Consider the following 26,204-nt stretch of genomic DNA (forward strand, 5'->3'; position numbering starts at 1 on the left):
GTATAAACTAAACGCTTGTAGAGTTAACAAAATAATTCAAGTATTTTTGGTGAAAATTAATGTCGAAAATTGGAAAGTGTCTCTTTCACCATCGTAGAGTCGTATATAAAAATTTTATACCCTACATTTCTAAAGAATTTCGACACAGCAAATTAATTGATAAAATTTATTTGAAAATCTTTATCTTATTTCAAACTTGTGTTAGGGTGGGATTATTACTTTCCGTGAAAGAATAATTTTAATTTGAGGACTCTTTTAATAAATATGAAAACAAATGTAAAATAATGTAAGCGCAACCAAAGTCATAACTTTGATAGCGCTTAATCTATAAAAACCAACTTTTTGCGAATTTTTAATTTGAGGATGATGAATACGAATTTGTTGAAGAAAAAAAATTATGTCTTTTCAGAATCTGTGCGTTTTTTAGTCAGAAAAGGTATATTCCACCATTGTTACAGCTATCAGTTATACATATTTCAAAACATTCTTTAGAAATATATTGCACCGAACTTAATAAAACGGAAATTCGAACAATAATTCAATATTTTTAAGGGAAATCGTTTTTTTTTTTTCTGACGTAGCGCAACGATGGCATTTTCCTCTTTTCCGGGAATATACATGTTTTTTATTATATATATTCATAGTTGTTTTCATTTTCAGAGTTTATTCGATTAAAATACAGCTTTTTTTTCCACGCTGTAGAGTTTTAAGTATGATAGATAAAATCGATAACACCCGGCCAAATGTTCTCTACTGTTTGTAATGCAAATTACATTTTCTCTTTCGACACTGAAACTCATTAATACATCGTAAAATACAAAAACGAAACTCGATAATTGTTTGAATTTTTCACCAACACCTGTTAATAGATGGCCAACTCAAACAACTTCAATCTAAAGTAGCAACTAGAAGTGTAAAGCAAACATTCCATTCCCAAAAATCCTCCTCGATTTCGAGGTTTTTCCTTGCTCAACTTCAATGTTCGATTTCATCGCATAAAATCGAGAAATAAATTTCGAGTGCTGTATTTACTATGCAAAAACATCATGTAGAATATCTAAAGCGCAAACAACAAGAGAAGTTTGTATAATTGCCTGTTGAGTTCTAGTTTTGGAAAACAGTACCGATCCTCGTGACTGGAAACCCGGTTTACTGTAACAGGTATATAACTAGAGGGTAATCGTGATTGAGCTTTTAGGAGTATTTGCTAGGAGCAATTATTTCTGACAACCAATGTGGGCCAGAAGTAGGATAAAGTTCATATTCTGAATATAGTCGTGAAGATGATGAATATTGTTGTAAATCAGTTCAGATAAAAAAAAGTTAATTATGCTGATCTTAAAAAAAAGAGAAAAATGGACCTCGACATTTAACACTGAAACATGCAGGGGTTTGACAAAATTATGGAAACACTTCTATACTAACTCTATGTAAACAATCCTTCTTCTAACAGCAAATGTTTTGGAAAGATTTTAGTTGGGAAAACTGTTGGCACAATTTGAAAGATCATACTTGAAGCTTTTAAAAACGGCGCCCTTTCTACCCCATGCATAATTTGCAATATGAGCGTAGGAAGTTGAAAGCTTTTTTCCCTTTTTCAAAATCGCTAAAATTAAAAATGCATTAAATATTGCATTCCTATAAAATGATTTCGAAATCGAATTGAAACTGAAAGTTATTAACTTCCTCTCATGTTATTCGATTCAAATTTTGCATGGGTAAAAATGACATCATTTCTAAAAGTTTCAAGCATGATTTTTGAAATCTTGTCTTCAGTTTTGCCATGTAAAATCCCCCGAAACATTTGTTGCCGAAATAAAGATTGTTTACATAAAGGTTATATGAAAGCATTTTCGTAATTGCGTCCAACCCCTGTATATACACCAGGACTTTAATATTTTGCCCTTTGATATCAGCACCAGGACATTAACGTACTTTCCTTTGATATTAGCACCAGGATTTTAATGTCATTCCCCTTGATATTAGCACCAGGATTTAAAATATTCCTCCCCTTGACAGCTTTCCCTTGATATATTAGCCTTGATAGCCCCTTGACGAAATTCAAGGAACTCTTTATTTGCCAAAAATCACTAACATATTGTTAATATGTCTAAAGAAATGTTAAAATATAAATTTTCCACAGTTGTATTTCGAAACTAAAAAGTATAAGTTAAATATAAAACTTTTAGCAGCTTGACAGTCAAAATTTTAACACATCTTCTAGTGTACGTTCAAGGGTCTTAGATTAAGAATGTTAATTTTATTTTTCCAATTGCATGTACACACATTTAGATAAATATAGTGCCCTCAATCTAAGTTATGGTTAAGCAATGAGTCGAAAAATAAATAGAATAAGGCTAACAGTAATATCAAAACTGACTAAAGCGCCATCTGTATTTAATCATTTCATTCGCCACGATTCGGACCTCTCTACGGTCCCGCAATGTACTGATCAAACAGACATGGTTCCAGTAGAACACCAAAGTCAAGTATCACTGTCTGCGGTCAGTAAGCAGGTGGGTGACCACTTTGATCAGCCTGCGTAGGTACAGAGGGTGTGCGATATCGGTCCTCGTTAAACTGTTTCACCGTGAAATGCTCGACTTCGCTCGTAGGTCGTCGGGCTACCGAAGCAGAGGAGTCATCCCCGCTGCAGAGGATCAAAATTGTGATGGCGTGTCTTCGGATCATCCTCAATGACGTTTCCTAGACCGTCGCCAATAGCCCATTGTGCAGCTCTAGTGAGACGTAAATAAAGTACCTACCAACCTGGACATCTCCAAATAACGTTCATATTAGTCTATATTAAAATTGACTTTCACATTTTACACTATATCAACATCTTTTCTATTCAACATTAGAAGAACGATAATGATAGCAAAAAACTTTATTCTTATAAACAATGCAAACCCTTAAAAGAAAAATATTAGTGGCAGACTTAATGCCTGGAAAAGAAGCTAGAAGTTCTTGAAAGAAAGGTCAGAAGAATTATGAAATAAAATTATATGTTTTGACACTTATGAAGATCACAAATAAAAATTAAAAGTTCGAAAAACAACAGTCTTTCAAGATTATTATTTTCGAATCGTGATCTACCATCACGTTAAATTTTGGAACTGAAAATGCTTCCATTTCCGTAAAAAGCGACACAAAAACATTTATTAAAAATATTTATTTCACTTACCATCTAAGGATATTTTTCCTTGAAATATGTAAAGCGTTTTATGAATAAAGGTAAGCAAACACTTGATTTAAAAATAAATAAATGTTTCATGGAAAATTTTGCACTTACCTCTACTGTATGCAGAGCCTAGAAAGAAAATAAATATTTTTAATAAAAAAATAATAATTCAATATAATACTGCTATTCATAAACTTTAAAATATAAGAGACTAAATCTTTCAATCACATCAAAAGTTCAAAAATTATTAAATATACTTTACCTTCATTATTCTCCACCAATCCGATATCTTTTAAAAACATTAATATTAAAATAGATTACTTAGTTAAAAAGTCAAAAAAGTTATCGTATAATTACTACATCAAGTTTTGATTTTTACAAGGTTTAGATTTATAAAAAATAATTTTAAATAAATCAAAATTTATATTTACAATTATCATTACTTATTATTATTTATTATTATTATTATTTATTATTATTAATATTTATTATTATTATTATATATTATTATTATTATTTATTATTATTATTTATTATTACTATTATTTATTATTATTATTTACTATTATTATTGTTATTATTTATTTATTTTTCGGGGGGGGGGTTGCTATGTCTCTTTAAAGAGCTAAATAAAACATTAAACTAGAAATTGAGTTTTGATAGTAAAAAAAGTTAAACTTGAAAGTAAACAAATAATTAAAAATTTTTTTCCTTCTCAAATTCGTTAAATAAAGTTTGTATAAAATTCCCGATTTTCTCAAAGCTCAGTTAATGGATAATAGATAACTGGATAGTAGATAATTTCGAAATACAGCCACATATACAAGAGGTGTTCTGTAATGACCAACCCTTAATAGATTTAGATTCCTTATCATGCTAAAACAAGAATGCACATTATAGGCTGCATATTAATTTTTAAGCAAGGGATCAATGCAACGAACTTCATCGAATTAGTAGTAAAAAAGAGAAATTTAATCCATCAAGTCCAGTTTTATTGTCTGATGAGATTTGAGCCTGTTTCAAATAATCGCCCTTCAACTCAGCATTAGATTTCATAATGAGGTGACTAAGTTCGAATCTCAGTGATGGCTGGTAGATATGAAATCTGCACCCGACTTGCACCGACCACGTTGCTAACGTAAGACCCACGCAGTGGTAGACGAATCATGGGTTGTGGGAGGTTAAATAAACCGTGGGAGGTTCTAGTGATTTTCTTCTCCTTGTATTGCAAATGCGGGTTAGTTGCATCATAAAGACCTCTGTGGAGGCAAGTTTCACCCAGTGCTTGATCCAGCAGTTCCCTTGTCTTCTGAATTGAGTTCAAAATTACAAGGTGATGGAGTTGAACATTGGTAGTCGTAAGCTGGAAATCGGGTTGGCTGTTCAACGACGGTTATTAAATAAAATAAAAATTGCAAAGAAGAGGTAAGGGGAAAAAAGAAAATAAATTATGTTTGATTAGACCTTAACATTATTAAATTTAATTATGTAAATAGATAATTAATTATATAAAGTTAGTTTTTTTTTTTAAAAAAAATTCTTGTTAGTTTTTATCTTAAAAAAAAGATCCCAATCGCTGTGCATATGAAAATAACAAATTTTTTTATTTCCTATGAGCTGCACAATCAGTCTTCCCGATGAGCAGAGCTAGTGCGTTCTCCAGAAGTGGTATCCACTCTTTCAGGACCACCACAATGGGTGAGATACCTTTGGCCATGTTAATTTGGACGTCTAGTTTCTACCACACTAGATGGCAGCACCGAGACTCTATTAAATAACAAAAGTATCCAACATCGTTTTAACTAAATATGTTGAGGATAAGCAATTGCCGATTGTACTTAATTTCCACAATATCACTTCTTTGTTGAGAATAATGCTATGCATTTACTCCATCATTCGTGCTTAATATTTTCGTAATAATAACTACCATTTCTTTGTTAATAATACTCATCATTTCTATTTATGCTTAAAATAGAAGTGTCATTGAAGGTATAATATTGTTAATTCATTTTTTGACAGATTAATGATAGGTACATTCAAATTTTTTGATTAACCGGTTAACGCCCAGCGTCATATATTTAGGACAGTTCCTTTTTTCAAAGACATTCATTGTGATGGGAAACTTTATTCAGTATTTTCATTTATCTGGGTGAATTAAAATATTTTCAGATACCATGATGATTTAGTTATTTCTGATTAGATCTAGAATTATAAGGAGTAGGTACTTTTTGATCTCTCAAAGACTTTTTGAATGCTCTAACAGTAGAAAAACCAATTAATTTCGATAATATATTATACCACTTTTTCTATCAAACCACTTCTTGAATCATTTTAATATATAAATTCGGGACAAAACGGGTTAATATATAATTGAAAAATATATTCGGGCATGTATCTTTGCAAAAATTTTTGACCCCTGATTAAGTGGCTTTACAACTTCTAACTATAAATGCAAAACTAATAATGCATTATGAATAATAAAAAAATGTGACATTTTTTCCATTAATTTTCCTAGACATATTTCAACTTAAACCGAATACAATAGTGATTAATATGCATAAATATAATGTTACTAATTATACTAAACAATAATTTCCGCGTAATCAATGTAGATTAAGAACACATAAATTATGTTTTAATCATCGCATATCATGTAAAGCCAAAGCCTACTGAGTAAAGAGCAAAATCGTGCCTGGCCTATAACGCGTTTTTATTCCGATCTGAAAGTAGGCGATTCGAATTTTGAGCGATGATTACAGCTTTCTATAACATCGTCAAGAAAACGAATTTTTATCCCATGAGTGTAATAGCATTGTGATTTCAATTACAACTTGCAGAAAGTAACTAATGCATGTTTATAACAATCTATAAAATAGAACAAATGTATCGAATCACGATTGGACATAAGTAATAAACCTTTGTTTATTGTGTTTTTATAATTTTTATGCAATTATTCTGGTCTCATTTTTATATATTGCATTCATATTTTGTCGCTTTATTAATTAAAAATTTTTTATACGGTTTATTATTTACAATATTATAATATACAGGAATGCCACCTTTCGACGCTTAGAGAAAAAATTTCACGTGATAGCAAGGTATATGCAGGGCGTCCACCAATGGTAGCTAAATTTACATTTTAATGTAAGATTCGTTGCATTATAAATTTCATTTAAAATTATTTTCTACACCACTACATTTGAATAATTCAAAATTTCAAAAGAAACCCTACTTGGTTCCACCTCTCTCGTAACAAATTCTACGAAAAAGCCACCTCTTGCTCTATAGCAAATTTCAATAAATATTACTATTTGAAAATTTAATTGAAGACAAGAACATCAGACCAATAGCAGCATACTATTGCAGTAATGCATCATTTTCCCGACATCAATAGCATATACATAACCTCATTTTCATCATATCTGCTTAGCTAAAGTTCACACCTTTACAATATAATCTTATCACCCTACTGCATATAATTACACAGTCAGAACCTCAATGATCCACATGAATACTTCATTCGCATTCCACAATCTTAACGAAGCACCACACAGATCAAGCTCAAGAGGAATGGGAAAAGGGCCGCAAGCGGCCTCAGGTGCCCAGATATTTTATACAATTTAAGTTTAAGTTTCCACCTCTCTCGTAGAGAAGATTTTAAAGGCTTATTAGTCTTTATTGCCTACCACTCTATGAAATATTTTGTAAAAAGCATAGTAGTTAACGTCCCCAGGTGACTTAGTAAAAAATCAGTTCTCATTGGAGGGACTCTTAAAATGTAAACAAAATTAACTAAAATTCGAAAAGTTTTAGTTGTTGATTGTCTACCACTCTGTAAAACAGCTTGCAAACAGTGTAATAGTTGGCAGAAGAGCTAATATATCACGGCAGATACGTATGTTTTGTTTTTGCAAGATTAAGCCTAACAATAAAACAAATGTTCTACCATTACTGAAAATTTATCCATCATTTGTCATTTTTAAAGGTTTAAATAAAATGAGTTAAAAGAGTAAACGATATGATCTGTCTATAGATTTAAAAAAATCTTTAGAGCCTCCGCCGCCGCTGTTTTAGATTTTCGACTTTATGTAGCATTTTGTTTTGCAGCAGAAAACTATTAAACATAGGAACTTGCAGTTGCGAATGTGTGTAGAAAAATTTACAGAAAGTACAGTGGAATTTTTTTTAACATTCAATGGCTAGTTTTAGAATTATTAATTGTTAAAATTGTAGTAAAAATTATCACGAGGATTGCTTTGCAGCCAACAGAAATGCAACTAAGAAGTTGCAATTCGACTTGCTGAATTTTTTATTCTTCCGTTTTTATTCGTAAGCTTAACTCAATCGCTTTCAAAATTCCAATTTATTATGAGTTATTGTAATTTGTAATGCTTTTTTTACGAATTTTTTCTGATTTTTTTCATAATTGACTGTTTATTCGTTGTTTCCGAAAATTAATTCAAGAGTTTAAGTACCATTCCTTATTGAATTGCTGTAATGACACAAAGTTATCGTTAACGAGTAGATTTCTTCCCTAATATTACTTTTTATTGTGTCCTACATTCTGTTTTCTTATTTTTTATTTTTTTTTTTTAAAATAGAGTCAAATGTCTCAAATTCCAGTAACGATTTATTTCGTTGCCATTATAAACAAAATGTTGAAACAAAAAATTATTATAACCACGTATTTTATTAACAAAATTGTCTTTGCTTTCATGGGGAAAAATCGACATTTTTTAAGAAAAAAAAAATATATATTAGAGAATTCGAAACAATCATAGGAGTTGCGAGCGGAGCAAGTAGGGAGTGGGGCCTCCTAGTTAATTAAATAAATTTTATATTGTAGATCTAGCGGTTCAATAAGAGCAAAAGGAACCTTTTACCAATCCCGCGCCAACAGCGCCAGAAACTCGAGCTACATCGCTAGCAATATTCAACCCATAAAAAGTCAAAAATAAGAAAGAGGAAGAAAGAAAAAAAAAATTTCAGAACAAAGAACAAAAATTTCTAGCTTAAGTTAAGAGGAGATTTTTTGGTCGCGTTATTTCAACCTGTGACAGACGATCTTGTTTCCGCGACGACAGCTTTATCAGTCACTAGTGATACCTGTCCGGACGCCGCCCACAGTCGCATTTACCTAGAATAGTAAAGAGCTTCAACGGCTATCGTACTTTTGAAGGAAAAGGAATTTGTGAAAATAATATATAAACCAGGAAAATATTACATCAAAGACGCCCAGAAAGTTGTCTCTAAACAATAGTTTTCTTGAGAATTCTTTTTTTCATGTTCTGTAGTTGAACATATACGAGGAGTCAGTTTGATTTAAGGAATTGTGGAAAGATATAAATTGGTGCGCCTAGCATGTTTTTTTTTGATAAATCGTCATGAGGTAACGCGGACCTCTCGTGGAATTTGTTGCTACGATTTGTTTCTGTTAGGTGAGAGGTATTTTTCAAATTGTCGCACAAGACTGAAAAAGAGAAGAAAGAAAATAATTTTATAGTATTGGAAGAAATCTTTAAAAAATATATTTTGTGAAAAAAAATTAAAATTTTTTTTTTTTTAATTTTTAAAAAAAAATAATAAAAAAAATTTTTTTTTTTCAAATTAAAAAAAAAAAAAAGAACAATTTAAGTGCTTTATACTTGAGGTGAAGCTATAATTTAAAACTGCATGTACGATCTTGCTATAAAGAATTATCTGAATTTGAAACAAACATATAATTTAAATATTTTAAACGGCACTGAACTTCTTCAAAAAGAAAATCGCCAATTTGGCGCGATTTTTCAACCTAGATAAATTATCAAAATGAAATAATATTTGGGTTCTGGTAACTTGAAGAAAAGTGAAGTGATAATGCCTAAAAATATGATTTAAATCATATTTAATTGGATACCAGAAAGCGAGGTCATGTGAGTGTCGAAATTGATTGGCTTCTGGATTGACAAAATACCACGATTTACCCACGATGACGTCACTTGCAAGTATCCAATTCTTCATTTTAGCGAATTCTTATGAGCCCAGATAATGAAACAGTGGAATAACTTTTTATACATCAAAAAATTACTTCACAAACACCTTATTTTTGGAATTAGCATATCGGAAGCTGTCTAACGATAGGCTAAGAACTGACTCTCGGAAACTATTCGACCGATTTCACTCAAATTTTACATTTTGCCATTTAAAATTGCATTCTTTAAAATGATGTAAAATATTGTATGCTTTGCAATTCAGAATTGTTTCGACTATTATTATATAAAATAATAAAAAATAATAAATATTTGCTATAAGTTAATTTTTTGCGTGAATTATCTTTGGATAAACGAAAGTTTTAGAAGAACTACTGAATGGAACGAAATACCATTTTTTACCAACAATTTGTGTTTGTGAGACTTTTATTTTGATGACCAATTTTTTATTTGATATTTAAAACAGTTGTGCAGATTTCAATTCTTTATTTCGAGTGAAATTTGTATTTCTTGTTTATACATTAATCACATAGTATTTCAACACAGTATTTTGACATTTCTAAATAAATAAATATTATTTTTAGCAGTTTATAATAACATAAGTTTTTGTGCAATAGACATCGCTTTAGTGAAATTTGAAGAAAAATAGTTTTTCTAAAAAAGCAAATAACATATTTGAAATTTAAAATATTTAATTTGTTAGATAAAGCTTTGTCTATTTAAATCGAAACAAATCGAAAAAACTGATTTATATTCTGAATAAATAGACAAAATGACAATAATGCCAAAAAAACAATAATTTTTTAAAACTAACCACGGCCTTAAACGAGTACAATTTTCTTATGCTTTAAAATTTAAATTATAAATTAAAATTTTGTAAACAAACTAATTCCGCAACTTGTATTTTTCCTTTTATTCGCAGGGTGCCGCATACTAAATCGAACGTTGTATCTGATAATAGAATTATGTTGAGTAGAGAGATTAATATTCCGCTGAAATACTTATTACACACTTTAAGTAAAACAAATGCAATGATAAATTTCTTCCTAACGCTTGAACATCTCTTTTCAACCCACGTGTATGTCACCAAATAAAGATAACCCACTAAATGTGTTGAAGCGGCTGGTTGTTCAGTTGCATTCATTTCAATTTCACCGTCTTATAAATCATATTCAGAGACGATTTTTTATGCTCTGATACATTTTAGATACATTGTGAATCACCATTTATTCAATTTGATTTACAATATGTTTCCGGAATATTGCGAACTGACAAAATTATAAATATGGTTAGATAAAAATTAACGGCTGCAAAACAATACTTATTCGTTGTAATATTACAGTCCTATACATAAAATCTCAAAGAAATTTAATAAATTGGATTTTCATTATTGGATTTTTAAATGTAATTTAAAAACATTGATCACTTCAACACATTAATGAATAAATTGTAAATATAAATTCAAGTTTATTAAATTTACTGTATCCAACCGGGTAAAAATCAGCTTATTTTTTTTTCCTTGTGTATTTGAACTTTTGTTCAATAGCTTTCTAAATTTCTTTAAAATTTTGTTCTTTGATCTTAATAATCGATATTTTAGCTGTTATTTCGCTTGCTGTTAGACGTAACAGAATGACATACTTAACATATTTAAAATGCATATCCAGAAAAACGTTGATTTTGAAAAAATCTCTAACACACATTACAATAAAAGAAAATATTTATTATAGAATTCCTTGAAAAATTTAAATATGTCAAAAATTTACTTTAGATTTATAACGTAAGGACGTGTATATATATATATATATATATATATATATATATATATATAACAGTAAAGCTCTAAAAATTTTCCAAAATATCACTCACACTTTATGTTTTACATTTTTTGTTTTATTTTATATTTTTTGCCTAATATGTTCTATTTTCATTTAAATTCGTCTGGTACTCCTCACACTATTGATATACACTGACGGGAAAAAAATCCCCTCAGAAAAAGGAGGAGTTCTGCCAGGAAACTAAATTTCGTGAGCTTGTTTATAAAACTAAAACATGGTGTCTATTCAAATTTCCCGCTTGTCACTAGTAGCGCCACTGTGAACATGCAAATCAAGGTTGCTTTAAATACGTGTTCTACTGTTAGTAAGCGTTATTTTTCTTTGAATTTTGATATCGTGAGTTGCACTTAGTCAAGAATGCCTTTTAATAAGAGCTCACTGACTTTGTACGTGGTTGAATAATAGTTCTGCGAGAAGGTTAATTCCATTCCGCGATATTGCAGCAAGACTGGGGAGAAATGTATCCACTGTGCTTGATTTTATTTCAGAACCGTCGTTGAACAGCCGACCCAATTTCGTGGGTTTACGACTACTAATGTTCAACTACGCTGCATTGTAATTTAGAACTCAACCCAGAACACGAGGAAACTCCTGGACGAAGTATTGGGAGAAATTTGCCTTCATGGAGAATTTTTTGATGGAACTAACCCGCATTTGTGCTACATGGAGAGGAAAAAAACGAAAACTTCCCAAGGCTAGCCTGACGACAAGGGGACTCTAACCCATGATCCGTCTACCACTGAGGATATTTCACGTTAGCACTTAGGTCGGTGCAAGCCGGATGCGGAATTCCTAATGACCAGTCATCGCTGGGATTCGAACCAGGTTCAACTAGCTCTATGCTATGAGCGACTGTGCCTGATTGTTGGCAGCAGTGGTCAAGGAAGGGTACTGCTTCAACCTGCCAACTCTTCCGGATTTTCCGGAAGATATTATTTTCATATTTAAAGTGGTAGTAATTATATACTATTTTTTCTTATATAATCTTAATTTTTGAATGATATTGATCATCACTATTCTTACAAAAATTAAGCACATATATTAATATGCGTTACTGTAATGGTTGTCAACTTAAATTTTCTCAAATACAACGTATTTGTTTGCTTAAAATTGAAGTTTTAATTCCATTTTAATACCACTGGGAAAAATAATAATGGACGGGATTAAAAGTTGGCAGGTATGCTGCTTCAAGAAGACTGGGTTTTGGGAGGTCGCGCGGCACCACTCGGAGGGAAGACCACCGTGTACGGCGTATGGCTGTGGTGCACCGAACTGCATCTGCATCAGATATTCGAGCTGCAGTTGGCACTGCAGTGACACAACAAACTGTTAAAAATCAGCGAGACACCCTGTAGCTTGTATTCCACTCACGCTAAAATACTGCCGTTTACGACGTGAGGTGTCGAGTTAGAGCTCACTGGAGGACAGAATTAAAATCTATTGTGTTTTTTGATGAAAGTCGGCTCTGCCTTTGTGCCAGTGATTACATTGGTTAGAAGGAATCCAGGTGAGCGCCTGATACCAACCCATATCAGGCTCATGCACATTGGACCTACACCTGAATTTATGATCTAAAGAGCAATTTTCTGTGACAGCACTCTCGTGATTATTCCACGCACCTTGACAGAAAATTTGTACGTCAACCTGGGGATTCAACATGTTTTGTTGCCATTAAATGAGCAGCATTTAAGTAGGGTATTTTTCTACAGGATAACGCTCCCCCTCATACTGCTGTTGTAACCCAACGTGCTCTACAGAATGTCGATATGTTGCCTTGGCCTGCTAGATCACCAGATCTTTCAGCAATCAAGCACGTATGGGACATCCTCGAACGATAACTTAAGCGTCATCCACAACCAGTATTAACTAGAGCCCCTGAATTAGACAGGCCGACTTATCATTTATTGTTGGAGCAAAGAGCTAACATAAGCACAGCGAATAAATATTTTCAAGTGGTAGTTTATTAATTGTAATTCTTGGTTTCATATGTTCGATTTAGTAGATTTCAATCCACCACTATTTCTAAACAATGCGTAGGCTTATATAATTCACCACTTTATAGTACTTATTACATATGATGTTGAAGACTGGTGCCTAAATTGGAAGTTCAAACCAAATGCTAGTAAATCGCAACTTTTAATAATACAAAGGAATAGAAAGTCCTACTCTAATAAATACCAACTAGTTCTCTTCAACAACACTATACCCATTGTTGATAAAGCTATATATTTAGGCTTAACCATTAATAAAAAACTGACCTGGTCTGATCATGTTAATAACATTAAAAATAAAGTATATGCAGCAACCAACAAACTTCAAACACTTTTTCATAACCGACACCTTAGTTTAAAACTGAAAAAACTCCTGTATACCTCGATGATACGTCCTATCATGACGTACGCCTCACCTGCCTGGTGTAACGCCTCCGAAAAAGACCTCAAAAAACTTATCGTACTTCAAAACAACATCTTGAGAAAACTCACGGGAGCCAGATGGTTTATCCGCAACAACGCCATTCATAGAGATCTTAACATTGACCGCTTTGACCATCATTTCAACAAATTAAATAGAAACTTCTTTATTAAAGCCGCCACCTGCAATACCGCAAATTTTAATGATATTTTCAACTGCATAAATCTCAAAGAGGATGCAAAAATTCGACCCATTGCACACTTCTACACTTCTGATATCATACTAACTTTTAACAACTCAAACACTCACTGACGGCCGGGTCTCTACTTAATAGAGCCACATTTACTTGCACATATACACACATCCTCACAATCCTTTAACCCTTTCGCGCCGACTGTCACAAATACGTGCCAGCATAAACCCGTATCAATCAGGGTAAAAAGATAAAACTGGTAACGAAAGTAGTTCTTTAACAGTTTATTTGTAGGCGGAGTTATAATTTTTTGATTTATTTAATGCACCATTACTTTGTTCAAAATAAAACTATTTAGTTATATTTTGAATTAACATTGATTATATATATGATTAAACTAACAATAATTAAAGTAAAAGCAAAGTAAGTCTGTAAAATTAGAAACGACTACATTTAAGTTACCGTTTTTTATTTAATTACAACTTGATTCCGATTTTGTGCGAATGCTTTTCTGAATCACCCGTCCTCAAGGGGTTAACTCGCCCCCCTTTTGTATGTATCCAAACTGTAAATATTCATTTGTGTTTATTTTTCCATTGTACTTTAATTTTACCTTTTTCATGTACATTTTTATTACTTATAATTTTGTCATTGCAATAATGGTAAAGTGCCATTTTTCTTTTCTCAAGAACTCCATTTGCTCCCCAAACTTTAATTTTGTCATGTATGTTTCTAAGTTTAACTTCAAGATGAATGGGAAAAGGGCCGTAAGGCCTTAGACGCCCAGTTCCACTACAACGAACGAACGAAAGTAGTTATTACATGCTTAACATTTTTAAAAGCAAGCAAATATTGTCAACTATTTGCAAAATTTACTTTCTAGTTATTTACCGTTTTTTAAATTATTTTGGCGTGTCCGCAGCAGTTGGCATCTCTGTAATAACATAACGAGTACTAAAATAACGTTAACTTGCGAACTTGTTTGCTCCAATATTGCTTGATAGGTCAGCTCTGATAGTATAGGAGCCTTAGTATTAACTATCTCCGTATTGACTGACCAAGTGCAGCAGGCATGGAATATGATTAGCAACTTTTTGTAACATACTTTTTTCAGTCTATTATTGAAAGTGAATGTAACGCAGAGATGCCAACTGCTCCGGACGCTCCATAATAATTTAAAAAACGGTAAACAGTTACATACTAAAATTTGCAAATATTTGACTAATTTTGTTTACTTTTTAAACAGTGTCGCATGACTTAATTATTAAAAAGTAGCGAATCATATATGCTTTTGAACTATTTAGAAATAGTGGTGGATAAAAACCTAATAAACTGAAATTATTAAACCAAGATTCACACATTAATAAACTACCACTCGAAAATATTTATTTGCTGTCCGGAGCAAGTTGGCATCTATGCATACCCTCCAACTTATGAGGATTTTGAAAATAATTCTTTCTAGTGGTAGCGAACCAAAGTAGAAATTTTTAAAGCAAATGGATCTCTCATAAAACTTTTATCAGAACTTAAGAATCTAGCCATATGGCCTGCACTTTTGTAAGTAATAGTGGACAAGTTACGCTAAAATTAATTTTTTTAAATATTAAGACATTAATTTTGCTACCGTCAAAAGAAGATTTCTGAAACTACGGAAATTCCGTAGCAGTTAACGGATGTTTTTAATATGAATAATCTGAAACGTAAATCCTAGTGGTAGTTACGATTGACTAATTAAGGTAATAATAAATAATTAAAAATAAATTTGAGTTCTACCAGTTTTTACATATATAATAGCCTATTTACATTTATAATAGGTTCGTTAATTCAGTGAAAGCTAGTTTTGTATCTGATTCATATCTTAAAATATCTTTTGCACTAATTAATTAGCATATTTGCGGTCACCCGTTTGAACTTTTAAAAGCAGCACATAATATCTTGAAAATCAGATTATTAAAACAAAATTTATCAGAGATTTTTCTTTTTTTAACTTAGATTTTAAGAGTTGGCTAACCCAAAAATGATGAAAAGGAAAAAAGCTATAGATATTCTTAAAAAAAAAAAGAGTTTTTCTTTCTTCCTCTTTATTCTTCTTTTTATTCGCTCTCCTTAACAATTTCCTCTTTTTGGACTTCCAGCTTCATTTTTAAGTCTCATTTATTCCAAATACCCCCACTTTTTCACGGGGACAATACTTTCATCACTTGAAAGAAAATAATGCCGTAAGTAAAGGGTAAACTTTAGAGAATTACAGCCTTTATCAGATTTTGAAAAGAATAGGCAAGTAGATTCAAGTAAAGAATATTCAAAAAGTAAGTTATTCTGAATTGCATCGAAAGAAAAAGCTCCCGGATGTTAGAATTTTCAGCAGCTGCAAACAAATTTTTTTGTCTATTCTCATAACAGTCTTTACTTAAAACTTATTCCTCTTCTTTATTCTGTTAAAAAAAAATTGTTCTATTTTATTTATTAAGATCTTTATTTATTTTTGATCAAAATAGACGCGAAAACAAATAAAAGAAAAAAAGAATAATAAAAGAAATTAAAATTGAAAAATCTTTTATAAAAAAAAAAAATTCTTCAAAAGAGTTCTGCTTGATCTTGTTTAAACGGTATGAAGTAAAGAAGCAGGCGATTTTCTATTTGGAAGATTTAAGTCGAAAATAAAATTGTTTGATAAAAGAAAACGAATAAAAAAATGTTTACTCCAACTTCCATTCAAAAATCACAGGTAATCAACACCTTTCTGTAAGTAGTCAGGTAATTTACTTCGGTAAAGCAAACGTGAGAGTTAGTTTAAATAAGATGATAGGAAAAAAGTATATTTTCATATCTTTATTTTTTCATACTAAATAAGTTTTGTTAGATAATTCTGCAAAATGACTAGGACTCAGTCAGAAAAAGAAATCAAGCTTTTAAATTACATTATGTGATTTTTGAAAAACTAGATTTAGCAAACATTTTCAAAGTAATAAGTTTTTCCAAAAAAATTTAATGAATGATAACTATCTGGTATTTTTTATTAGTTTAAAAAGATCTGTTCTTTTCATAAACTTGTAAAATACATTTTAAAGCACAGTGGCAATATTTTTAAAGTAAAGAGAAAGAAAAAATTGTCCTTATATATATATATATATATATATATATATATATATATATATATATATATATATATATATATATATATATATATATATATATATATATATTTAATAAATACAAGAAAACACGAAGAAAGTTAAGAAAAACAATAAGTTTCATTGCGAAATCTTTTTGCGGAAACATTTTTAAATCATTCTTGAAAAATTTCCGTCCATGTAAGCTGATCTGATTTTGCTACTCGCTTTATAGTCCATTTTTATACAGCTTTTTCTTTTTCTTTTATTTTATTTCCTGTTTTTACATGTTATTTTTACTTATTTTAACCTTTTGTGGTCTATTTTATTTGTTGTAATTTTTATAAAATTTTTTTTTGAGTGCTATTCTCTCTATTGTATTAATATATTTTTTGGCTTTATTGATACAATACCAGAAAGCACTCTGTTTTACGGATATAATCGTATGGGCTGATGAAAAGATTATATCTTTTTTTTCCGGTTTTTTTAAATAAAATTTCATCCTTTTTTTTTTAGAAAACTGTTGTTTGTTATTTTTTTTACTTATTATTTCCCCCCCTTTTTTTTCATATGTCCATAATTTTTCTTTGTTTTATTCTTAATTTTGAATATATATATATATATATATATATATATATATATATATATATATATATATATATATATATATATATATATATATATATATATATATATATATATATATATATATTAGTTTGATAATAATTTCGTAACGAAATCGCGTGATTTGTGACGAGACGCTAACTATCAAATATATGACGAAAATGTTTCCTCATCTTGAAACCTCTTTGCAGTGCATAGTGGGAGATTGTTGACTAGAATGACGAAACTAGAATAAAGACTGGACAATCGAAAATAAATTAGCGTATAAAACTAACCCGATTTGTTTTGCAGCGAAGGAGACTCGTACCCGGAAAGTCCGGGGTTCGAATACCGCTTCGGGCATGAGCGTAATTAATCTCCCTGTTCTATCTGTCCCTTGTTATGTTGTGCAACTCGTATGGCACCCAAGTTAAAGTGATTATTAGAAAAATTAAGAATAAACGAGCCACGATGGCTCAAGTCGATGCGAATTCCGCATCCGGCTTGCACCAACCACAGTGCTGACGCAAAATATCATCAGTGGTAGACGGATCATGGGTTAGTCTTCTTGCCGTCAGGCTAACCATGAGAGGTTCTCTTGATCTTCCTCTCCATGTAACGCAAATGCAGGTTAGCTCTAACAAAAAATCCTCCACAAAGACAAGTTTCTCCAAACACTCGATCCAGAAGTTCCCTTTTCTTCTGAATTGGGTTCAAAATTAGAAGGCTACGGAGTTGAATATTAGTAGTCGTAAACCCATAAAATTGGGTCGGCTGTTCAACGACGGTTATAAAAAATAAAATAAAAAATACATTCGACACTACAAGAGTTTTTTTTTTTTATTTTATTTTTTTTTTAGAAAAAAATACAATGACGAAATATTTCCTTAATTTTGACGAAATTTGTTTCCTCGAAGAAGTGGTAATTAATTATTCGTCACTTTGACGAAGCTTTTGTTCGCAGCATATACCTGGAAATGGTTTCGTTAAAAACTAAGAAAGTCTCGTGACATTTAAGTATACAATTTTTGCAGTAATATCGATGTAATAATATAAACATTTATATTTGCAACTGAAGTCAAGACATATAGCTTTTTTTAAAGGCAAAGTGGCAAATAACAGAGAGAAACATCTAGTCGATATAAACAAATACTCATTATTGCTTTTTTCATGCAGATTCTATTCAAATATAGATCATTTGACCTATAAATAAAATAAAATATTTGAATAAATTTAAAACAAGGTCTAAATAAATTTTATTATAAAAAGTAAAATTTAAATTTGATAAGTTGAAAATGATCAAGAGTTTAGCCAATGCCTGAATGCTATCATACAAATGATCTCTTGTCTGCTCAGAGTTGCAATCTATCAACTTTTGAAAATGGTATTTGAGTTCGTCATTTTCATAACTCTCCTCCTACGTTTGAAGTATCAACATTCCGAGACTAGATTGCCGTGTTCTATAGAATCACCCCCAGAGTTAAGGGGTCAAGGTGTTAAGATACGAATGAACAGAACATTTTGCTGACTTACCACAGCTGGATTTATTTGTCTCATATGATTTATTAGATCAAGAATCATTCCTATTTTCAAATTGCATTGAAAAGAATTGTGAATTTCATCTTTTTTAAACATACCTTAAAGTTTTCAACTTAATGGTATGCTTTAAATAAGGCCGAAACTGATAAGGTTTTTGCTCTGATTAATTATTATTTTTTATGTATAATTTAAGCTCCTTTGAATATTTTAACTGTTATAAAATTAAAAAGAAAAAGAAAGAAAAATTTTACCGATTAAAAATAGCCAAATTTATTTGCCTTATGTGATTTATTAAATCAAGAATTATTCTTATTTTAAAGTTAAACTATAAAAAAAAAATGAGATTCACATTGAAAAACGTCAAAAAATTAAAGTTTTCAACTTAATGACGTGTTTGAAATAAGATCTGGTAACAACAAGTTTTTGCTCTGATTAATTATATTTTATGTATAATTTTAGCTCCTTTGATGATTTTAGCTATAATTATTTAGCTTTGTTTATTTTAGCTACTTTATCTATTTATATTAGCTTTGTTTATTTTTTTTTATTTTAAAAAAATAAACAAAAATTTTTACCGACTAAAAATTTATTTATTTGCTTCATATATTTATTGTATCGAAAATTGTTGTTATTTTAGTTGTTTATATTACAAAAAATTTGAAATTCCATTTTTAAAAAAAAAAAAAAAAAAAAAAAAACGAACCTGAAATTTTTGAACTTAATGATATGTTTTAAATAAGGTCTTGGCAGAAAATTTTTTTTGCACTGGTGAAATATTTTTTATGTAATTTTTTATGTATAATTTTAGCTTGTTGGATGATTTTGGTTATTATTAATTTTAAAAAGAATGAATAAAAAAAATTTGGCCTACAAAAAATAGTTAGATTTATTTGCCTCATATGGGCCATTATATTAAGAATTTTTCATACTTAAGAATGAAAACAATTCGAATTGAATCGAAAGGAAGTGAAAAAAAATTTTTAAACGTACCTTGAAGTTTTCAGCTTAATGATGTAATTATTTATCCTATCCGGTTTAAAATGATGTAAATTATACGCATTATTTTATTTTACGTGAGCAGGGTACAAAAGCACTTAGAAAAAATTAAAAAGTGGTAGTAATATTAATATAAATTTTTTTTTAGATTATTATATTTGTAGCTACCAGAATATTTTTTTTCTCTAAACAAACATAGATAGATCTGAAGATAGGGGATAATTAATTCTAATGCGATAGTGGTAGCTAATATTAAGAAATTTTCTTCTTGAGAAGCTTCTTTATAACAAAACTGTTATCAGTCATTGTAACTGTTATCAGTCATGATGTAAATTACTCGCATTATTTTATTTTACGCGATCCATTAGAATGCAATAGCATAAACGACGATTTTAAATTTATGTAATTACTATCGTATTTGTAAATTTCTGTACTACGGAATGAATAAAAATGCAATTACTTCCACAACGATTTTAAAAGTGATAAAAGTCTAGACAATATATGAAAAAACAAAAATTTGCAAAACAAGTATTCTTATTAAGTATTTTGTTACAAAGAAACAATTTATCAATAATCACTTTTGTAGCTTTATCTAAAAGAGTTACATTTTGCGATTAATATTAATTAATTTAAATGTTAACTAGACGTGTCTATAATATTTTACCGACGTGCTATTACTTTCTTCTGATAAGTGCTTCGACGTGATCTGTGTTTAACTTGCATTTATAGAATTATCATTTGAATAATTTACGCATTAATTTGTAAAATTTTATACACTCGAGGTATAAATTATGAATGTGCCTCACTTCTCACACTTTAAAAATTTTTCTTAAAAAAAATAATTGCGAATTCGAAATCATCTTTTTGTAGATAAATGTTTCACAGTACCATGCAAAAAGTTTTATTTAATTACATTTTATTTATGTAACATAAATGGATGATAAATAGTCTAATGACCGATTGCTAAGTTGAATTACGCGATCCATTAGAAATGATCGTGTAATTCAACTTAGTGTATACTTATGCATTTAGACTAAAAAATTCACACAAATGCTTCGAAATAATTTAGAAAATCAACATCACATTTATTTTCTGTTTCACTAATTATTATTCGTCATTAACCCCTTGGGGAAGGGTGATTCATAAAAGCATTCGTACAAAATCAGAATCAGGATGTTAATAAATAAAAAACGGACTTACTTTGCTTTTACTTAGTTTTACTATTGTTAGTTTAATCATATATATAATCAATGTTAGTCATAATTTTATTTTGAACTAAAGTAATGGTGAATAAAATAAATCAAGCAATTATAACCCCGCCCACAAATAAACTGCTAAAGAATTACTTTGGTTACCAGTTTTATCTCCTTACCCTGATTGATACGGTTTTATGCTGGCAGGTATTTGTGACAGTCGGCGCGAAAGGGTTAACAAATACACTAAACCAGTTTAGGGGGACATAAAAAAACTCAAATCATTGCTTCTTAAATAAAAATTAAAATCCCTCAGAGAAATCTTAAATATACTTTATGCTTTTGGAATTTTATAACTCTAATATTTGTTCCTGGGGAAGGCTGAAAGTTATGCTTACCAAGACAGATTAAATTATTTCATCATAGCTGATGTTTGGGAATGTTAAAATGGGAAATTCATGATTATCAAGAGTGTTATAACATATATGTATATTCCATATAAGAATATTTAGTTCCAGAGAAAAACTAAATAGTGATGAATAGTTCATATTTGAAATACAATATGAGTCTATTTTACTCCAGTAGATAACGAACTATAATTGAAATGGTTTTACTGCTAGTTTTTTTTCTTCTAATTTCTAAATTTCACGTCAGTACCATATTTTATAAAATCATCAATAGTTATAAATTTTCAGAATTTTAATTAATTTAGCTGATAGTTTGAACGGATCACCACAAACTAACTGGACTTGGACTGATGTTACAATGGAGTTTCTGTCAATTGACTTCCATCTTATGTGATAATTTCACATATGAATCCATCCATATTCCATCATATGCAATAATTTCACATATAAATCCATCCATATTCCATCATATGTAATAATTTCACAGAAGACAGTTCTTTTACAGTCCTTAGTATATGTTAACTCTTTCCGGTGAAATGTACCCAGTCTGGCAGTACTCATTCATCAAAAGTTAGAAACCAGTAGAAATATGAAACTAAATGCTTTCCTTTTAAATATTTATCACCATTTATTCTCTAACACAAATCCCAACTTGCTCCACTTCGTAAAAAAAAATTTAAAGGCAATGAAAGTTTAGTGCTTTTTAGTTTAGTTCTTTTCATTTAAAATATTTTTTCCACCACTACAGATTCGAAAATTCAAATTATCATAAGAAATACCACTTTATCACCGTTACACCGAGGTGACACTTTTAAAAAGTGGGAGTAATTATCCTTATTCTAAAAGTTTTACTAAATAATTTGCTACTAATTCACTAAAACTTTAGAAGAAAGCGGAACAGTTGGCATCCCTACTTTGAGCAAGTAAGAGCTAAAGTATGTCGCTTCCTTAAAAATGCACTATCTATTTATTACGCCATTATAACAGTTGCTTTTATGACACTATGTCCTACGAAACTATGTCCTATGACACTATGTCCTATGAAACTATGTCCTATGACACTATGTCCTATAAAACTATGTCCTATGACACTATGTCCTATGAAACTATGTCCTATGACACTGTGTCCTATGATACTATGTCCTATGAAGAGTTTCCAGCGAACAACACTTACACTGTAAAAAATTATATCAATATCAATGTACTGTCTGAGGTCGGACTTGCTAATGTTCTTCCTCACTAAAATATTCAATTGAAATTTGCTCTGCCAGAAAGGGTAAAAAAAATATTGATAGTCATGGACGATCTCGCATGAAATTATTTTCCAACCAGTTTTTGCTTTTTTCTGTCTTGTATAAGCTCTCAGCCCAGCCCTGACCAAGAATCTACTAGAGGGGTAGGAAATGGGCCATAAGCAAACTCTTGTGATCAGAAAAATATATATGATGATTATAAAACATAAGAAATCATATATCTCAAGAATCATATATTAAAGCATAAATTTTGGTAGTACTAGAAAAATATTGCCCACAATGCAGACCAACTGGGCATCTCTATCGTATTCGCACATTGATTTGGTTATCATTTCGCTCCTTCACCTTATTTATGTCTGAAATCGTATCGTGCAACGAATAGATCAGATAGTAAGTTTTAAAAAAAGTTGTCATGCAGCCATTCTCCCATGCGAGTAATTCAACTAGACACCCCAAGAAAATAATTCTAGTTTGGAGTGATATAAAAGCCATAATGGAAAAAAGTGAACTCTTTTAGTGGATGACTTTATTAAACGTGTTTTCGTTTTTTTATTAAGCTGATTGTTTTGTTAAGTTGACAAGTTTTAAAATTCGTAAAGATTATGCTATGACAAACAAGTGAATGAAATTCACTTGTTTGTCATAGAATGGAGTTGGCAAGTGTGCCCAGCATGATAAACAGTTCTTTCTTTTAATTGAGTGAACCCTAAAGTTTACACATACAAGTGTTTAAATTATTGAGTTATTTGTTGAAATATTAAGATATATAATGCTCTTCAATTTTGAAAAACTAACATTTTTAGAAAAAAAAAGGAAAATGTTAAATTGAAATTGAGTTAATTTTCATGTTTTTCTACAACTTTAGTTTAATGGGGATCCCACTGGTCTCAGAAGTTGTAGAGGTTGCAGAATGTGTAGATATGATCCAAATAAGGATAGGGTATACTCCGTGACACGTTTGAATTAAGGAACAAAACAACGTGTATAAATCACAAATAGAGGCACAAAAAGAATGTAAACAAGAATCTCCTTTTGTGTTGAAGGCACAAAATGACAGGAGAAAGTAACGGGACAAAAGCATAGTGATAAGAAAAAAGTGGAGAAAGGAACAAGTTTGCACAAGATATTAGCATGTTGAATGCCATGGGGGTCACCGGTGACCGGCACAGTGTTTGTTCGTAGCACCACGGGTGTCACCAGTGACCGGCGAAGCCAAGATTATTAGAAACACATAATTCGGGTAAATTTTTAATATTTTTATATTATTATCGTTACTAAAACGATTTGAAGAAATCAATGCAATATAGAACACACAAAAATAGTTTTATTTATATACACAGAGATGCCAACTTGCTCCGGACAACGAATAAATATTTTCAAGTAGTCGTTTATTAATTGTGATTCTTTGTTTAATAAATTTAATTTAGTTTATTTTTATCCACCACTATTTCTAAACAATTCACAGGCTTATATAAATCACCACTTTTACTAGATATGTCACTAAATTTTAACACAGAATCAACGAATCGGTTAGAAGCGCTTCGCGCTTAATGCCGAGATTTTACTCATATCCAGCTTCCATCCAGATATTTACGCTAAACCTTTTAAAAACTTGCAAAATCTTTCTAATATTTGCAATTTTAGTTTGTTGTTATTTGCCGTTGTGGCCAGACCGGCAAGCCATGTAAAATTAGCGTGGCATTCAAGGTGTTAAAGTAAGGGATAAAGAAAGAGAATAGATGCTCTGATCTATTCCAATTAACCGGTTAACGCCCAGCGTCGTATATTTAGGACAGTTCCTTTTTTTTCAAAAACATTCATTGTGGTGGGAAACTTTTTTCAGCATTTTCACTTATCTGGGTGAATTAAAAGATTCTCAGTTACCAGAATGATTTAGTTATTTCTGATTAGAACTAGAATTATAAGGAGCAAGTACTTTTTGATCCTCAAGAACTCCATTTGCTCCCCAAACTTTAATTTTGTCATGTATGTTTCTTAGTTTAATTTCAGGATGAATGGGAAAAGGGCCGTAAGGCCTCAGACGCCCAGTTCCACTACAACGAACGAACAAACGAACTTTTTGATCTATCAAAGACATTCTGAATGCCCTAACAGTAGAAAAACCAATTAATTTCGATAACATATTATACCACTTTTTGTATCATTTCAATGTATAAATTCGGGACAAAACGGGTTAAATTACACTCTTGCACTCCAGGGTGCAAGAATATTAAAACTTAACGAGAATAGATTTCCAAACACTGGGAAATTAATATATCTTTTATTCACATGTGCGAATTATTGTCTTGTTATGATAGGTAAAACAATTTAAAATTCAACTTTTAAGTTAAGATATTGATAAAGTTAAGATTTAGATATAAAGTTCAGATACGTTAAAATATAGATATTGCTACCACTAAGAAAATTTTTTTCTTCTACTGATAGCTTTAGCTGAAAACTTTATAAAATAAAAAATAAAAGAGTACCAATGAAAATCTTTGTTTACATAAATACTGGTTACAGTAAAGGTTTGTGTTGAGTCAAGACGGAAGGCCAACTCAGGCAAGCTATTTACTTTTGTGTGTTATGTCTTCCATTTGTTTCATCAGTTATCGTCTAGTTTATTTGTAGTTATACACACAGAATTTATAAAGCAGGATTATTTATAAGTAGAAAGGCTCAAGTTTATCGCCAGCTCTTTGCAACAGGTAAAATTTTAAGAATTCCACCTACCTCCCTACCAAATAAATGGTCTCAAAATCAAATTAATTTTAGGTAATTAGTTCATTCAATTCCTTTTTTTTTAATCAATCGCAATTCCAAAAACATATCATGACTAGAAAAAAAAATTTAAAATCATAAGATTTTGACTCAGATTCAAAAAGAATACATAACACTTCCTTTTAATGCATTAACACGTTGAATGCCACGCTAATTTTACATTCTTGCTCATCTGACCACATGGTGAATAACTACAAACTAAACTTGCAAATATTAGACATATTTTGCTAGTTTTTGAAAAGGTTTAGCATGACATAACTGAACAAAGTGGTGAATAATATAAGCCTACGAATTGTTTAGAAATAGTGGTTGATGAAACTCTACTAAATTGAATTCATTAAACCAAGAATCGCAATTAATAAACAGCCACTTGAAAATATTTATTCTCTGCCCGGAGCAGGTTGGGATCTCTGTGTATATAAATAAAACTATTTTTGTGTGTTCTATATTGCATTAATTTCTTCAAACCACTTTAGTAACGATAATAATATAAAAACCTTAACAATGTACTCAAATTATTTGTTTCTATTAATCTTGGCTTAACCGGTCACCGGTGACCCCCATGGCATTCAACGCGTTAAATACAATTAACGAACAATTCAATAATCAAGATTTTTTTAATACTACGCCAGTGTTTTAGTCATTACAGCGAATGCCGATCACCTTTAGATAAAAATCGCTATGAATTTTCCTTGCCAAAGAAATATTACATTGGAAAAAAAAAAG

The 26,204-nt window shown here is 30.4% G+C and overlaps 1 protein-coding gene across 1 annotated transcript in view; it reads right to left on the minus strand.

Moving 5' to 3' along the window:
- Positions 1–203: 203 nt before the first annotated feature.
- The window catches only part of LOC147804108 (uncharacterized), a 66,134-nt gene continuing 40,133 nt past the window's right edge, over positions 204–26,204 (minus strand). The window contains exon 3 of the mRNA XM_087151990.1: positions 204–3,310. Coding sequence (XP_087008116.1) covers positions 3,252–3,310 — 59 coding nt within the window. The 3' untranslated portion in view covers positions 204–3,251. The remainder of the gene's footprint in view (positions 3,311–26,204) is intronic.

The sequence above is a fragment of the Parasteatoda tepidariorum genome, chromosome 9 (genome assembly GCF_982258835.1).
Source record: "Parasteatoda tepidariorum strain Cologne lab strain chromosome 9, Ptep-v5.0, whole genome shotgun sequence".
NCBI classification, from domain to species: Eukaryota; Metazoa; Arthropoda; class Arachnida; order Araneae; family Theridiidae; genus Parasteatoda; species Parasteatoda tepidariorum.